We start from the raw sequence: 17,254 nt of genomic DNA, 5'->3' as shown, positions 1-17,254 counted from the left end.
CCTGCTCTGCACAGGTAATGAAGCTCCTCCCCATGTCTACCTGAAATGAGAGCTATGTGGACACACCCCTCCACTGCTGTGCTATGCTTCTTCCCTTTATACCATTACATCCATCAGGTAGAGAAAGTGATCTGATGAACCTTCTCTTCCTTGAAGGTTGGAGGACAGAGCAATGGCAACACCAGAAAAAGTCTTTGATCTCACCAAAACTAAAAATTCTCATAACAAACTTAAATGAACCTCACAGAGTTATGATATGCCAAATGTTGACAAGGAAGTATTTATGTAAATAGTCCAGGTGCTGTAAATCACACATGGCGATGCAGAGAGTTTTATTATTACACACAGATGGATAAGGAACTTTCCAAATCAAATAAATTGAACATTTTAAGCCCACCATACACTTTATAATCATAGGAAAAAGCAAACCCAAAAGTAAAATTGTGGCTAAGCTGTCAAGTTAGATGCATTAAATGGATTTAGCAAAACTTGAAGATGAATTAAATGAATGAGTGAAAAGTGGGTTGCGTTTTAAAAATGACAAAAATCTAATTTTGGAAAACTCTTTAAATTGTTATGCATGCTATTTTTTAAGTTTTACCTCAAAAAGGTATTACTTCTAGTAAAAACCTACAAATGGCATTCATAAAAAAATGTCTGATCTGGTTAGACAGGTAATTCATCAACACTTAACAGCTACAATGATTTCTGGTCATAGCAACCAGATACTGCCTTCCTTGCCAGAACAATGAATGGATGCATTTCCTCTTCATTGAATCTCAAGTAATGACAGTTCCTATTGTGTTTTCAGATCACCACGAAGTGTGTTCACTGCACACCTGTTGTACTTCCATTTCACTAGATGCACACATTTTGATCACTATTACGGGTGAACTTGTCATCAACACATGACTGCATATATTTCACATTGTGGCATTATCATCATCATATGTCTACTGTATGTGCATAAGAACACCTCAATAATTAATTGATTACAAGCTAATTCATTTTCAGCACACTTAAATTATATTCTGGATAGCAGACGTCACTCTTAGCAGTATTACGTAACCAAGTAGACATAATAAAGTAAACTATACTGAACAATCAGATACCCTATTCAAACACATAAGTGAGTAAACAATGCTGACTCTTTCAGCGAGGCCATATTTCTCACCCTGAGGAAGCTTATGTCACTCAGGGTGTGGTTGTGCTTGACTTGCTCACGGAATCTTTCAAATGAATTCACACCTTAAACAAGAATGTTTGACACTGAAATATATTTATATGACTTATAATATAATGGCCACAAAATAAATTAGCAGAGGCCAAAATCCACAAGAGATTCCACATCTATTCATTATAAGATGCTTTCTGAAGATGACTGATCCCCAAATACAATATGTTTTCTGCACAATAAAACAAAAATGTATAAAACAAGCTATTTTAAAAGGCAAAATAAAAGATACAAGTATTTTTAGAGATGCTAGGGGCATGACTCTGAGGATGGCAATGCGTCTGTGGGTCCACTGCTTTGGCCCACAGTGAAATATCAACTATTGGAGGGATTGCCATTGTATTAAACATTCAAGGTGTACTGATACCATTGGGTTGACAGTTTTGGTTGTAAAGGAAATATCTCAACAAATATTGGATGGATTGCTGTGCAATATGGTACAGATATCCATGCAGAAGACAAATCCCACTAACTTTGGTGATCCCTTGACTTTACCTCTTCGGACACAATGAGGTTTCAAATCATTGAATAATGTGTACCAATTTGGTGCACTTATAACACTCTCAGAATTAACTGCAATAGGTTTTTGGGATATTTTGACTTTTCCTGTAGCACATTATCATATCAAAATTTCTATTTGTCCAAAACTTTTGACAAGTCAAAATACTTACAAAACTAATTACATCACATCAACCTGAGGTGTATTTTGTGTTAAGCATTCAGCTCAAGCACCATACCTACAGCCTCACAGAACACTAGCATGACTGGATACTCTTAGACTTGTTTCAGTATAATTGCAGTCATATGCCTAAAACTGCCTTTCACAGTGTCAGACTTCATGTTCATTGCTTAAGTAATATTTTTGACCTTGACCACTATTGTCCAACTTACAGGTCTTATAGGAAATCTTTTCTTGCTTGACGACACTCAATTAATGGGAATTTGTTCTCAACCCAATCGCAGCCCTTTGGCGACAGTATCAAAGGAAAGCATGCCTCTTAAGATTTTAATAAACCAGCTTTTTATGGCTGTGTCTGTTGTGTGTGTCATTTGTTTGAAGAGGGACCAAGCTAACAGTAAAGGAGTCAGATCAAGGCGGCTTGGGTGGGTGTTTGTTTATGGCACAATGGATACATATGGACTTTGATCTCATGAGGTATTGTGAAGATTATAAGCATCAAATCTTGTAAAAACAAAGCCATGGTGAAAGTACAACAACCCACATGTAGCATGGTTGCTCTAAAAATGGAGGCCAGGTTGCACAGTTCATTTCGGGATGTGGAAAAATATTGTAGAATTGTAACCTTAGCATCATTGGACAAAAAAGGTCACACAAATACATTGCCTGCTTTCTCCTTCTTCTTAGAGGAAGTTATAGAGATTGATCAGACTAAATAATTATAAATACTAAAATACTACTATTATTGACTTCTTTTTCTTGTTTACAGATGATGAAAACACAGTGATCGAGGGAGTAAGAAAATAGTCGATGTAAGAAATTGAAAATAATGGGATTATGTTAAATATGTGACATTATGTTTGCAGGAATAACATGATCTGGCAAATAAGTTGTGTGTGTTTGTTTGTGTGCGTGTGTGTGTGTGTGTGTGTGTGTGTGTGTGTGTGTGTGTGTGTGTGTGTGTGTGTGTGTGTGTGTGTGTGTGTGTGTGTGTGTGTGTGTTAGGCAGACATATTGGCTAGGTGGCACTAAAATAACTTGAGATTGTCAAGTCAAATGGAAAAAGTAATATTTCTAGCTGGAAAGCAGAAACCGCTGAGGTGAAGTGATATAAAGTGTATCAAAAACTGTTATATTTAATTACACCTCTTTTGAGTGTGGAATAAAAATAATGGTATAAAATAATTCAACATATTATGTTTTGGTGACTGACCTGACCTTCTTTCTAGACCAATGGCATCAAGTATCAAGCTACAATTCCGACAGGAACACAAGACATATTGAAATGTAATGGGCAGATCGTGATGTCATGCTCCTGGAAGTATGAACATATTCAAAGTTGGACCCTCAGTGAGCTTTCTTACAGTGCCACCATGAGGGCAAAATGTCAACATTGCAAACAATATATACAGTGTAAACACCTTTTCTTTTTATGACCCATCTAGCAGTTATATCAAAATTACAATGCATATTCCGGTCTGCAGAAAAGATTATTGGAGCTGACCTGCCTACCATTCAGGCACTGTACACCTTCAAGTTCAGGAAACAGGCGGGGAAAATCAGTGCAAACCCCTCACACAATGGACATAACCTGTTCCAACATCTCCCCTCCGGTAGGCGCTACACAACACTGTACACCAAAACCACCAGAATAGGTTCTTCACACTGCTGTCACATTTATGAATAGTTAACTGACTGTGGCACTGTGCAATAACACTAAAATACTCACTGTACCTCCAAATACATATTTACTCTAAAACATAAAAATATGCAATGCATTTCATTCATTACTATGCATATCAACAGACTGTAGCCACCTACTGTATATAGTAGTAACTTGTCACTTTTTAACCACTCAATATGTATCTCAGCACTCCTTGCACTCCTCACTTGTTTGCACAATTTGAATCCCATTTACAGTTCACAGAAACTGTCTCACCTGTAGTTAGTCTATTCTTTGTGTATCTTTCTGAACATTGTTGTGTTGTTAGTGTAACTATATTGAGAGCCACTCAACCGGAGTCAAATTTCTTAACATGCTTGGCCAATAAAGAATATTCTGATTCTGAAAATGAATAGTTTTTACTACGTAGACTGCCATCAAAATAATTTATTTAAAAACTACTGACTTGCCTTATTTCAAATCCTTTAATTGCAGCAAGGTATATAGGCCTACCACAATGCAATTATTGTTTTACTCTAGCTACAATGATTCATTACGGTATCGTAATGTCTATTTAAGAGGAAACAGTAGTCTTATTAGGACCCCAGCATCCACCATGGTAACTATGAAGGCACTGAGCGGAAGTGCCATGTTCATTGTGGCAGGCTTCACAGTTGTGAATGTTTTTTTGTCTTATTTTTTTTTTATACATATTTTATTGATGTATAGGAAACATTACAAAGAGACAATAGAACAATACAAACACACAGTCGTATACAAATAATAGCAGCCAGTGTGGGTTTCACTTATAAAAAATACAAAGCAAAGGACATAACTCGTGATTTTTAGCAGCTTTCTTATTATTTGAATCACTAATAGTTTTTAATCACACGGTTGTGAATGTGGTGCATGGCTGTACCTTCATCCATGATGCGCTGGAGGCATTTTCTCCACCCACATTACGCGAAGACCCGTCCTGCTCCGCCTTGATTGGCTAGTACTCGTTGCCTTCGTTGGTTAGATTGGTTATGTTGAGGCATGCGCAGTGAGAAGGTTAGAGTTAGGGTAAAAATATCAGTGCTGGTGGGGAAAAAAATAACGGAGGTGGAGAACAGGAAGCAGATTTTCTTTCATAGGATGACGACGGATTTTAGCGTGAAGACACGCCCTACTCTGCCTCTGATTGGGAAGTGCTCGTTGCCTTCGTGAGTTATATTGATTATGTTTAGCTACAAGGAGTGAGGTTGTTAAGAGGGATGTCAGGGTAAGAGCCAATCCAGGGGCAGAGCCGGGGCGGGTCTTCCATCGCCACCCTAGGAAACGAATACTCGCAGACGGAAACAGGAACCGAGGAGAGAGGGGAACAAGTGTCCAGGATGAGGCCGCTGCTGCTGCGCTCTTCTCTCGGCTGCTTGGTGACAACTTTCGGGTCCTTTTCCGCCTCTCGGAACAAACTCCTCACACACGTTGCAGCTGTACCTCATCTGTATAATTTGAGAAAAATTATGCACTTTCAAATTGAAGAGAGAGGACACCCCAATTCTCCCGACTACCGGATTTATTTTAGTAAGTTAATATCCTCCACCATGTGGTATTTCATGGTAAAAACGAGTTAGCACCGCGGTATGGAGTCTCGACAGGTAACCACAGGTCGGCGTTAGGTCTAGGTAAACATTTGACCTTTAAGTTACATGAGAAGGTTTATTAGGGTTATTACTTTGTCGTGTGGTTCCTTCACTTATTGAGCTGTCAAGTCAAAACCCCGTTAGTGTTACCCTCTGTTTTCATTATTTAAAAAACACTCAAAAGCTGAATGAAAGGAAGAGGTTTCAGTGCATCCTCATGTGGTTTTACTTCCTCTTGGGCGGTCGTGGTCATTGGCTAAACAAGAAAAAGAAAAGAAAAGATAGAAGCTGGTATTTCCCCATCAGTAATGGTGAAATTCAGGCACTTGCGCCATCAGATAGAGTTGAAATCACTTAATTGTGATGACGGTCATTGTTATCTTATCATCATAGGTAACTAATGGAAACATTTAATTCATTATTATAGGTCTGCAACGAACAGTTATTTTCGTTATTGATTCATCTGCAGTTCTGACCATTGATTCAGAACCTAAAGATATTCCGTTTACCATTATCATGCAATGTTACATATAAACAAATTAATGGTTGACGATGTCTGAGGAAATACTAGCAATAGAGTAGTGTAGTGGATATGATTCTCAGCATAATTATCAGCCAATGAATTAACTCTTTATTCATTACTCAATGAACATATAATGGAGGACACTTATTTGTGACTGACCGCATCTGTAATGAACCAAGAAACTGGTTTGTGTGCCCTTATTTGCTTCTTTTTTTCAACTGCATATCATGGTCCTTCTCAGTAGATGGACTTTGCCCATTTGTCATGGAGATAGATATCACTCTGCCCTAACTCCATGACAACGGAGCAAACTCCATGTGCCCTTGAGATTGTGACGAAAGCCCTTGAGTGGACCATGACCTTCGATGTATTATTTCCAAGATCAAGAATGAACTTTCACATTTATATGGCTAAAAACATGATGAAGAAACATATACATTGTTTATTATTATGCATACTGTTGTCCCTGTTGTCACAAACCTACAACAACCCACACATCTAGACACTAAAAGCTATATAGCTACATTGACCAGATTGAACCCATCATATCTATATGTAGGATGCAGGAATCATATTACATATTCAGTGGTGGCCTTTTTCTAATAAACAGTCTTCTGAAGTTTCATGTGTCACAATTGTATAGATGTTTTCTTTTTTTTTTCTCAGAAACTTCTGAAGGGAAATACATTTCACCATTCCACGACATTCCACTGACAGCAGAGCCAGAGAAGGTAACCTTTAATCGCAGAGGTTTTAGTTTGTTTGATAGAATGATGAATAAAGTTCATGACTTCTTTTCACTATTTAATAAACACTGCATAAACATAATATATCAACCAACCATTCTGTGATGTTTTTGTTTTCTTTCAACAGGATAATGATTTGCCTGCTAAAAGACCGAAGAAGAATGACAGTGAGGTACTGTCAAAATCACACACTTAAAAGTATTCAGCAGCATTTACCCCAGCATATACTGTATATAGTTTTCCTCTGTGCGTTCAGGTGCTCTTCAACATGGTTGTGGAGGTACCTCGATGGACAAATGCTAAAATGGAGGTAAGCAAGTTATGTCTCACATTAAAATAACATCTGATGGTTACATAACTCATCTGTAGCATTACATCGTGACTACTACTGCTACTACTACAGGTTTATTAAAGGCTGAATCAGTGTGCATGAACAGGCATGTCCTGAAACTGGTTATTACTTATTGAACCCTTAATTGAGAATACTGATTGTAGCTGACATTGCTCAACTACATGTTATTAATTAAGAAATGTAATGTCTCTCAAAAAATCTTAACTGAATGTCTAATTATAAGCCTTTTGTGGGACTAGCATAGCAGTAGCCTGAAGATGAAAGTTTGAGCGTTAGCAACATTATAGAAAAGTTAAACTATGTATCTTTTCCCCATCAGGTAAGTCAGAACCTTTCATTAAAAAAAACTACTATGTTATAACGCTGGCAAAAGCATGCACACACAAATATATACACTTACACCTTCATAATTCCTTCAATTTCCAGATTGCAACAAAGGAACCTTTAAACCCAATCAAACAAGATATCAAGAAAGGCAAGCTGCGATATGTTGCCAACATATTTCCTCATAAAGGTTACATTTGGAACTATGGGGCAATCCCACAGGTAAGAAAATGCACATTTGATAAAAGCACTCATGAAAACATTCAGTTTATGATCCCCTTCTGTGTTGATGTGATTATAGTCAGCTGATGACAAATAACAATAATTTCAACACTTTAAGATGAGCTTGGTGTTCACTGAATTTCATTATTCATTCATGTAAGCTTGCGAGTGTTTTACTTTTTTACTCAGTTTGTTGGTTTAAATGTTTGATTTCTTGCAATATTTTGAACGGTTCCTTGGAAAAGACATGGGAGGACCCAAACCACAAAGACAAAGAAACTAAGTGCTGTGGTGACAATGATCCCATTGACGTTTGTGACATTGGCACCCAGGTAAGACTGCTTGAGGTGTATATACATTACACTTTTACAGTACATGTTTTTTTAGATCAATTTATATGTGATTTTATAATATAGCTTTTATAAAATATAGCATTTCATATTGTGATTTTTATTGATTAATTGTTCATTTGTCGTTTGTTGGCCTGTTCCTCAGGTGTGCTCTCCAGGTCAGGTGATTAAAGTAAAGGTGCTCGGCATCTTGGCCATGATTGACGAGGGAGAAATGGACTGGAAGGTCATTGCTATCAATGCTGATGACCCAGATGCCAAAAACCTCAATTGTGGGTGTTTTGCACAGTTAATGCGAATAATTATTAAGACATTGATCCATATACTACCCAAACAAATATAGCTGAGCCAACCTGACGTCAACAAGTCATGGGAAAGAGGATTTTATCTGGATTTGGGTGAACCAGATATTCCAAATAAATGAAATGTGAAGTAATAAAATTCTAGGTGTTAATCCAAGCCTTGTAGATCCTTTGACGATCTGTTGTCCAAACAGTCTTCATAGCTTGTCAGATATGTAATTGGCCACAAAATGTGTGTGTGGTAGAAATGCAGCTGCACTACCCTTTTTTCACTTTCACTGAATGAATCTGGAGATGATTTCAGGTGAAAAAGGGAATCCTAAAAGGAGGTTGGCTGCTCCTTCAAACTGGTTAGGTGTATTTTAAGTATTTTCATTATAAACACAGTTTTGCTTACAGTCAATGTTTCTCTCCAAAACATATTGTGTGTGTATACTTTGTTAAGAACAGTTGCATTTTTTTCTTATATTGTTTTATGGGCAGATAAACCTGCTACCTTTCACAGTGTATTACAGCCACAAACTTTTGCCCAGTTGCATTTTGTATCTTTCCAACTTGTGGCTTGCTGGTGGTGTAAAAAACCTGCTGATTGAAACATTACTTTACAGCACCATGGTGGAGAAAGAAGGTGTAGGCTGTTAGTTTGACAAATCTATTTTCAGTCAATTTTAAATGTATTACCTGTTAATGCATCTGTAATTGCTAAATATTTGCTGCACAATTTTATAAACACATAACATAATTCAGAAGTATGGTCTTGTGAAACATACTCTAATCTTTTTGTCCAATATATACCTAATACCAAGGGTAAACGGTATACAGATTTAAATCTAATATATACCAATACTTATTCTGTTTGTGTGTGTGTGTTGGTTTTCCTTAGGTATAGAGGATGTCCGCAAAAGCAGGCCTGGTCATTTAGAGGCCACCGTCGACTGGTTCAGGAAATATAAAGTGCCTGATGGAAAGCCTGAGAACCAATTTGGGTTCAACGGACAATTCAAAGACAAAGTACGAAGACCTTTGTAATACTACATACATACATTAGACACGAAGGTGTAATAGTGGTTGCAGTCCATTGCAGTTTCAGTGTCTGAATAAGCTCAAATGGATTTCTCCCTAAGAAGAACAAAATGTAATTTTCTGAAATGCATTGTCCTTTTTATAGGATTTTGCCGTTGAGATCATTAAGTCCACCCATGAGCACTGGAGGGCACTAGTGCAGAAGCAGACGAATAGTGGAGGGATTGAATGGTAAGTTGGTGGTAAAACCCCTGCGTTATGGATGTGTGTGATGTACATGTATTATTGGCCATATGAAGTGTAAGGTGTTCTGGGGATTCTACTGATTTTTCTGTGGATATCTTTTTATTCAGCAAAAATGTCTCTTGTTGTGAGAGTCCTTTCAAATGCAGTACTGATGAGGCCAGAGATGCCGTCCAATCGGTGAGACCTTCGATATGCTGTTATTTTACAATGATGATAGGAAACACAATAATAGCATAAAAACTGTACTGGAATAATGTTTGGTAATTGTAATGTACATTCTTTGACTCCTCAGTCCCCTCCTATTGGTAAACCACATCTGGTGCCTCTAGAAGGTAAGTAAATAATAACTGACTCACAATAAATGGTTTATTTGTGGTGCTATATGCATAAACTAAATTATGTGATTCTAAATCTTTTCTTCAACAGTGGACAAGTGGCACTTTGTCTGAATGACTGTGAAGCACTGAAGACAATATGGAAACCAGCAAAAAACATCTTTACAGCTTATGAAGCAGTACCAACACTGCTTCATCATTTGTATGCAGCTGAATTTATTTTTGGTAAGAACTACTGTAATTCTCAGCTGGGTAAAGTGCCATATCAGTTACCATCAAATAATGTGTAAAAATAAAAGGGTACTCACATGGATAATAAAATGATCAGTACATTGACAATATAAGCAGCTGAAAAAGACTATCTGTTTTTATTATGTTGAGTAATGAACCAGAGATGAAATGTATTACTAATATGACCTATTTAAAGACAATGCCCTATTTTTCTTTAAGACTGTGGTGAGTTTGTGCTTGTAACCACAAATATGACACAATTTGTATGTAACAGGTAAACAATATCTTCTTTGGGTACATAAAAAAAAAATGAATATAATGATCTCCCACTTTTATCCCTAATTACACATTTATAAACATAACATTTTGGGACAGTAATGCACATAATTTAGATATTAAGTTAATGATATTAACTTGGAGTAACAAATCAATTTGCTTTAAATAAATATAAATTTTATTAAAAAAACACCCACATCTCAGCAATATCAGGAATGATATAATAAACAGCTTTCAAATAAACTGCATTCAGTACATTACAATACTTACAGTATTAATACCCATCCTTAATTCCATTTTATAGCATACCAAACTTCAGGAGAACAAGGGAAGCCTTGAAAAATAAAATGACAAAAGTTGCACTTTTTTTTTTATACTTTTAGTGTCTGACTGCAAAAAGACCATGTGTAGATCAACTGCTAGCTTAACCTTTGAGCTGAGCACATACAGTGCACTAGTTATGCCCAGAAAGTCATTCAAGTAATGTTGACTCACTCAGAAACACTCTGAAGCATCTTCAAGTATGGCTATGCTTTTAACCCGCTATATCTTGGCGAAACCTTGGCATTCTCAACCACAACCTGCTACTGTAGCTGGGTCCTGTACAACGAAATTCAACATTTTATTTCTGTAGATTTATTTTACAAAACTGGAACAGTTAAAAAAAACTATAACTTCTAATGTTTGGGCTAACAGGATACTTTAACTGTAAACATTGCTATGACAGTGTAATATTTACAGAGACTTCCTGGATAATCTAACCATGATCATTCTGGTAACCTGAAAGAGCCAAAAGGATGTTTTAAGATATGATGAGGATTGCTGATAGAAAAGCTATGGATCAATTTGACAGAACTAGAAGAACCTACATTAACATAAAAATTAAAAGAATGAGTTGTATTCCTGCAATACAAATTCTTGGTATGTACAATGTGACATAATTTATTTATTTTTTAACACATTTACAATCTGTTTAAATAAAACGTTTTGTAATTCTTTATTACATTTTTTTTCCTGAAAAAGAAATGAAGTGCTTTCAGAAAATGAATATGTTGAAGAGTGGGGTGAGTTGTTACTATATCATGACAGTCATTCCATTATATATCACATTAATTAAAACAAATAAGAGGGAGAAGAATCATTATACAATTGCTTAGTGGTTATAAATAAATTTAACTATACACAGGCACACAGATGTGCAACTACGTTAATCACTGCCCTGGTCTTGCCTCATAACAAAAGAAAAAACATTGCTCTTTACTTAGTCAACATCATACTTTCCCTTTAGTCAACTCAGTGCATACTTTATGTTCAAATTTATTTTAAAAGATTACCACCTACCAACTACCTAAAATAAAAGTAAAAATTGTAGGAAAGTAGGAAAGTATTTTTTCCTCACAAAATATTTTTGTCTGTGAAGTATAATAGACTAGATGTATTGGGATTCAGGATGCAATGGCAAGTCCCTGAATGAGGAAAGACAAGATGAATACAGGCGATGAAGATGTACACAAAATTAGTTGAAAATGTCCCTGATTTTACAGTAACATCAAAGATTCAAGTTCAAGTAATACTTTCTAGCACATTGATAAGAAAGTAAGAAATGAACTTTTCTGCCTTTTGGTGGCCTGCAGTTAAACTGTTATTAACATTTTGAAGGTAATATACAAAGGAAGAAAGGTAGGAAGGAAGAAAAATATGTTATAATCCTATTGCCAAACTGGGTTTGAGGTATATGAGAGGTTGGTACTGTACATTATTTAATAGCCTTCTCACTGCCCAAAGAGTCTCACATTGTATGTTTCTAGCAGGTTGAATAGCACCTTATGAAATAAAATCAGTTGAAACCCAAAGACATACAATGAAATAGGCTGTTAGCATTCTTTACAACACAAAATCTATAACAGTAATTCCAAAAAGGGAAATTAATTTACTGTACAAATCTCACCTGTTTATCTTACAGTTAGATTACAATAATTAAAGAACCCACAGCAAGCCAGCTGCCCTCTGAGACTGACACTGAGCTTACCCTGTTTCATGTTCCTCAGTGTATAAAAAGCACATTTACTAAGCACCACATACATACAACTACATGAAATATTCACAATCCAGGTTTGTTCAATGAACCTGTGGTAAAGGAACATTAAAAACAGTCACTAACCAAGCAAACCTGGAAAAAACTAAAATAACACAAACATGATGATTTTTTTTCCTCAAAAAGTTAAAAATGCACCATTAGAATGGCTCAATTTACAGTATAAATGACATAGGAAAGAGAAAGAAGCACCAACACAATGGTTTTCTAAGAAAAAAAACAGAAAACCTTTTTGCATGAACCAGAAACAGTATCATGGATTGCTAAATCAACCCTCTGTTATAAATTCACCAATTTCATTTTAAGGGTGCTACAAATGTCAATGTTGCAATACAGAATAACCACATTTTATGATTTAAAGGTCTTACCAAAACATTTAAAGTCCGTGTAAAGTAAGAATAAATATGTGTTTTGAGGTTGACATACCACAGAAAAGTGTGTTGTTAACCACCCTGCCAAATTTGAATGATTAAAAAAATCGCCAAATATATGAAATTAGGCTTCAAAGTTGTGTAAAAGTCTGCATCTTTCTCTGCTCCCAAACGCTGTGGGAGTGCCCGCCAAGTTCGCTGAAACCCCGCCCCCTACCAAGTGTCACCTGTCAATCAAAGTCACAACCTCTGCCAGAAACATGGAGCTTTCTGCCGCTAACTGAGCGGCTAGCTCGGCGGCTAGCTCAGCTAACTGGCTAACTGTAGACTGTAGTAGTAGTAGTGTCAGATATTAACAATAACTGGCCACGAGGCAGGTTAACCACTGAGGAGAGCGGACTCTCGGTCTTATATAGTAGGGGAGGGACCAAGGTCACGCAGGCACGCCACTACGTCACGGGGTACCCCTTTTTTGCAGGCTCAGAAAATCAGGAAAAATGAGACGGTGAGAAACAGTTTAAGGCTCTATCTCCACAATTCAGTACTGCATAGTTATCAGCCTTTTCACATGTTTTCTGTTACCATTTTCCAACATGTATAATATGTTTAGAAGTAAATCAATGAATTGACTTTACACAGACTTTAACTCTCGTGATCAAAAAGTGCTCAAGAAACACTGACTTGCCAGAAACCATTATGAAGCTGATGATTTGACAGTGTGATGATATTTTCAGCGTCCTGTTGACATAAGTTATTGAGTGTCACTCATAAAGAGTGTCATGGTTATAGTGTGAAGGCATTTGAATTAAAAAAGATGGTAATGAACACACACCCTTAGCACCGTGAATGTTGTTATTCACAAAGTCAGTATTTTATGGCAAGATTACATCTCCAAAATTTTGTAAGAAAAATAAAGCCAGCAAAAATGAAACTTTGTTTCCAGTAAAAATAGGTCCTTATGTATCAGACTGAAAGCACCAGAGATTTTGACAGTGTGTATCTAAACAAAAATAAATACATCTTAGTAGGGTCAACTAGTAAAGCTTGATTTTTAAAGAGGTGAAAGACCTGATGTAATAGGTGATTTTTTTTTTTTTGTCATCTGATCACAGGTTGTTTTTTCTACGCAACAGTGTTACTAACCTTATGAATAGGAAGGAGTGTTTTAGATGAGACCAGAGGTGCTTGTGTTCTTTGTTTGTCATAAATAAAGCACCTTCAATTTTCTTCTCCATGCACTTGTTTTACACAAACTGACTGTAAGGCCCTGTGACCTTGGTGAAGGCGTACGGAGATGTACTGACATGGGTGTTTGTTGTGCATGACAAGGACCCCTCCATGAGTGTCTTGATAAAACGCTTGTAAGGAGGCTCTCCGGTGGTTTCTGATGACTCTGAATGCTCTCGCTTCACCCCCTTCTTGCTGCCCTTGCTTGGTGTCCCTTCGCAACCATTCCTCTCTGCATCTTCCTCCTTCTCTCGAGCCTTTTCTGCCATCTTGGCTTCCCACAGTGCCAGACCATGCTTAGCCTCATTCATATTTTTGTGCTGGTAGAAGACCAAGGAGATGCGTGTAGGGTGGTTGCGGTCTGGGTTTGTAAGAGGTGTTGTAGCATGGAGCTCCCGTTTAGCACACTCAATGAGGACTGAACCATGGCTAGGTGCCACTGCCACACCACCGATGTCAGGGTCCAAGAAGTTGTGCTCATTGTCTGACCACATCTCTGGCTTTTGTGGGGTTGTGGGTGTCTGTGGTGTTCCAGGCTCCTGTTTAATACCAGATCCCATAAGGCTCCCATTGGGCAGACCTAACCCTGACTGTGTTTCAGGATTTAAACACCCACCACTTAACTGAGCAGCAAGCATCTGTGGGCCAGACATGCCCATCTCTGTCTTGATTTGCCTATGGAAAGGATCTTCACGTGGTGGTAACATTTGTGGGTTCCGAGAGAGGTATGGATTTGGGTATCCTCCAAACTGATTGCCTTTGCTCACAGTAGCTGTATAGTCTAGACTTCCATGGGCTGGGGGTGCTCTTGAGAAGGGGTCCATGAACCGTGGATCTGAGCCTCCATTAGGGCCATAAGGAGAGTACGGTCTCATGGGGTGAACTGGCCTCATGTTGCATGCATTGTAACCATTGACCTGTAAACCTGGCTCACCATACCTTGGTGGATAATTGACGTCATAACGTTGATGTACACTGTACTGCTGCTCTGAATAAAGCGCTGGCCGCTGTTGTCGATACATGTCCACGTGCTTTGGGTTTGAAGCATAGTATGGATGGTAATTGTCAAGGGGCATTTCTCCATTACATTGAAAGCCTGGGTAGGGACGATTTGATCCATTAATGTAAGAATTTGGTACATGGAGCGGGGAGGGGTAAGGGCTGGCTTGTGTTGGTGGCTGAGGGTGATACATGCTGCCTGGCTTGGAAGTGCTTGCAAAAGACCCAGGATGGTTGGGGAACCTGGGGTAGCTGGCTGCATTTGTTACACCAGGATAAGATGGAAGAATACTCTGGTGATGTTGTTGCTGTAGTTCCCGAGGATGGATCCCAAGGGGGTGTGTTGGCTGACCTGACTGTAGGGTTGCTCCCACAGCACCTGGAATAGGTCCTAGAAAACAAAAATCGCAACAGATAAAAGCCTAAGCAGCAGAAGTAAACTAAAATCCTGTAAGACTAGAATTTTATAAATGCATTGCTCTTATATTTTTCAGTGTTGATATGGTATGATGGCAGTATGTCCCTACAAAGTGATCAAATGTTTGTCATCTTTTGAGACTGTGAATAAATGTTCGCCTACCTGCCATCGGAGTGCTATGACCGATATTCTCATAAGTGCCAGCTTTTGACTTGGCCAGGAGGGCCTTCTCTGCCTTATCATTAGAGTTGTCTAGCATGGCATTCTTGTTGGCAGCTGCCTTCTTAGCATCCAGCTTCTTTTGGCGGCAAGACTTGGCAGGTTCTGCAAGCATGCGCACCTGGCGGCGGAAGGCACTGAGGACTTGGATGGCGCCTGACTTGATTTTCTCCTGCTGACCCTCCTCACTACCAAATTCATCAGTGTTGGAAGCCTTATAAAGAGGCAGGACATGGAGCTGCTCATCCTCTGGTATCTTTCCAATCTCTCGGTTATCCTCCCTTGTTAAAGTACACACCTGGAAAAACATTGGACAAATACTTTTTTAAATTTTTTTGTCAGGAGTATCACACACTGACATTAGAAAGTAAAGTCTGCTTTTATTATTCACATACAATCTCTAATTCAAAGCCATGATTTGGAAATTAAAGTATTGCTTGATGTGTGGTTAGAGTCTCTGCATGTATTCCATCCTCAAACGTATAAAGATATATTCTTCTCAGGTTCTGCTTACCACAGTGCTGCCACCCTGCATGTTGTGGAGGTCCCTGTGAGCGTGGGCACAGAAATCAAGACAAGCAGTGACCCCTGAGAAGGGACGGCCCTCCTTCTTCCCCAGACGACAATCTGGTGCCCTATGTTCATGTTCCACCTGTGACCAGGAACAAAAAGAGGTCAATTTGATAGATAGAAGATATTAAGTTGTTTAGGTCACTAAAAAGTACAGATGGGAACTTTTTACAAAACTGCTTATAATGTAGATCATTTCAGAAATTCCTTTCATGTTGATATTTTCAGAATTTATACACGCACGTTGCATCACTCACATGCTAAATTTAGATTTGATCTGAAAATCATGTATTAGAAATAAGACATTTTGATAATATACCATGCCAGTCAAAAAAATTGCCACTGCATTTTGATAATAAAATCATATTATGATGTGGATGAAGCTAGACAAAAATGTATATAATGTCCATATATCCTCACCTGGTTTGCATAAGCATCAGGTGCCAATGTTTTATACAAAGGACCCAGTAAGGTTGCAAGATTTTGAAAGTTTTGCTCCAGTTTCTCTTCCTGAAAAACAATATTTGGCAGTAAGTTACTTTAATTATATTATTATATTAACATAATGATGGTTATACTTTTTTTTCCAGCTACATGAAATACCTCTTTAACATCATCTCCTAGTAGCTTAAATTTTCTTGGGATTTTGCTCCGGGCAAACTTGCAGCCATTGTAGTACATGCTCCAGGAGCAACCAAAAGAGAAAGATGCTCCACAGGCTTCAGGATCTAAGCCCTGGCATGCACAGGTCCTCCTGGAGGGGGAGGACAATAATTTTAATTAACTACTGTTACTCTATTTAATTCAGTGTTTAGTCAAAATTGACGTCTGAGGAATTTGTATAATAGAAAACAATTATAGTGATCATCCTAATTCATCTATGTTTGGATATGAAAGCTACTGTAGCCCACTTGGCTAGATTCTGGTTTTGTTGTGCTGTCACTTACTCTTCATTGAGAGCGCAGCGTCTCTGGGTGAGGGCTCCATGCTTTGTTAGAGTTTCACTTAGCTCGAGGTAGAGTCGGTCAGCCACACTAGGCAGGACGCCCTCCCAGACCAGGATTACCACAACGATGCAGGCTGTGTCACATTTGTGACCAGCACGTTCCCGCACCAACACCAGTATCTTTTCTTCTACACCGGATCGGCGGATCACCTGCAACATGACAGGTATAGGAAGTTGCGGACATGCAGATATTTGAAGCAAATAGAAGGGCAGCTTTT

The 17,254-nt window shown here is 38.0% G+C and overlaps 3 protein-coding genes across 3 annotated transcripts in view; 1 reads left to right on the top strand and 2 right to left on the bottom strand.

The window, feature by feature from the left end:
- ndufb6 (NADH:ubiquinone oxidoreductase subunit B) overlaps positions 1-17,254 on the bottom strand; it is a 334,342-nt gene that overhangs the window by 108,460 nt on the left and 208,628 nt on the right. The window lies entirely within an intron of this gene.
- Positions 4,780-10,179, top strand: ppa2 (inorganic pyrophosphatase 2). Its single transcript, XM_062431123.1, has 12 exons — positions 4,780-5,142; positions 6,391-6,455; positions 6,598-6,642; positions 6,727-6,780; positions 7,249-7,368; positions 7,614-7,700; positions 7,864-7,990; positions 8,904-9,031; positions 9,189-9,274; positions 9,397-9,466; positions 9,582-9,621; positions 9,716-10,179. Exons 1-12 carry the CDS (start codon positions 4,953-4,955, stop codon positions 9,736-9,738), a joined length of 1,035 nt encoding a protein of 344 aa, XP_062287107.1. The 5' UTR covers positions 4,780-4,952; the 3' UTR covers positions 9,739-10,179.
- The window catches only part of tet2 (tet methylcytosine dioxygenase 2), a 31,345-nt gene continuing 24,377 nt past the window's right edge, over positions 10,287-17,254 (bottom strand). Inside the window, exons 5-10 of the mRNA XM_062431122.1 lie at positions 16,978-17,186; positions 16,634-16,784; positions 16,451-16,540; positions 15,975-16,112; positions 15,404-15,758; positions 10,287-15,214 (exon numbers count right to left, since the gene is read on the bottom strand). Coding sequence (XP_062287106.1) covers positions 13,842-15,214; positions 15,404-15,758; positions 15,975-16,112; positions 16,451-16,540; positions 16,634-16,784; positions 16,978-17,186 — 2,316 coding nt within the window. The 3' untranslated portion in view covers positions 10,287-13,841. The remainder of the gene's footprint in view (positions 15,215-15,403; positions 15,759-15,974; positions 16,113-16,450; positions 16,541-16,633; positions 16,785-16,977; positions 17,187-17,254) is intronic.

The sequence above is a fragment of the Scomber scombrus genome, chromosome 2, assembly GCF_963691925.1.
Source record: "Scomber scombrus chromosome 2, fScoSco1.1, whole genome shotgun sequence".
NCBI classification, from domain to species: Eukaryota; Metazoa; Chordata; class Actinopteri; order Scombriformes; family Scombridae; genus Scomber; species Scomber scombrus.
This window is presented reverse-complemented; position numbering and strand designations above follow the sequence as displayed.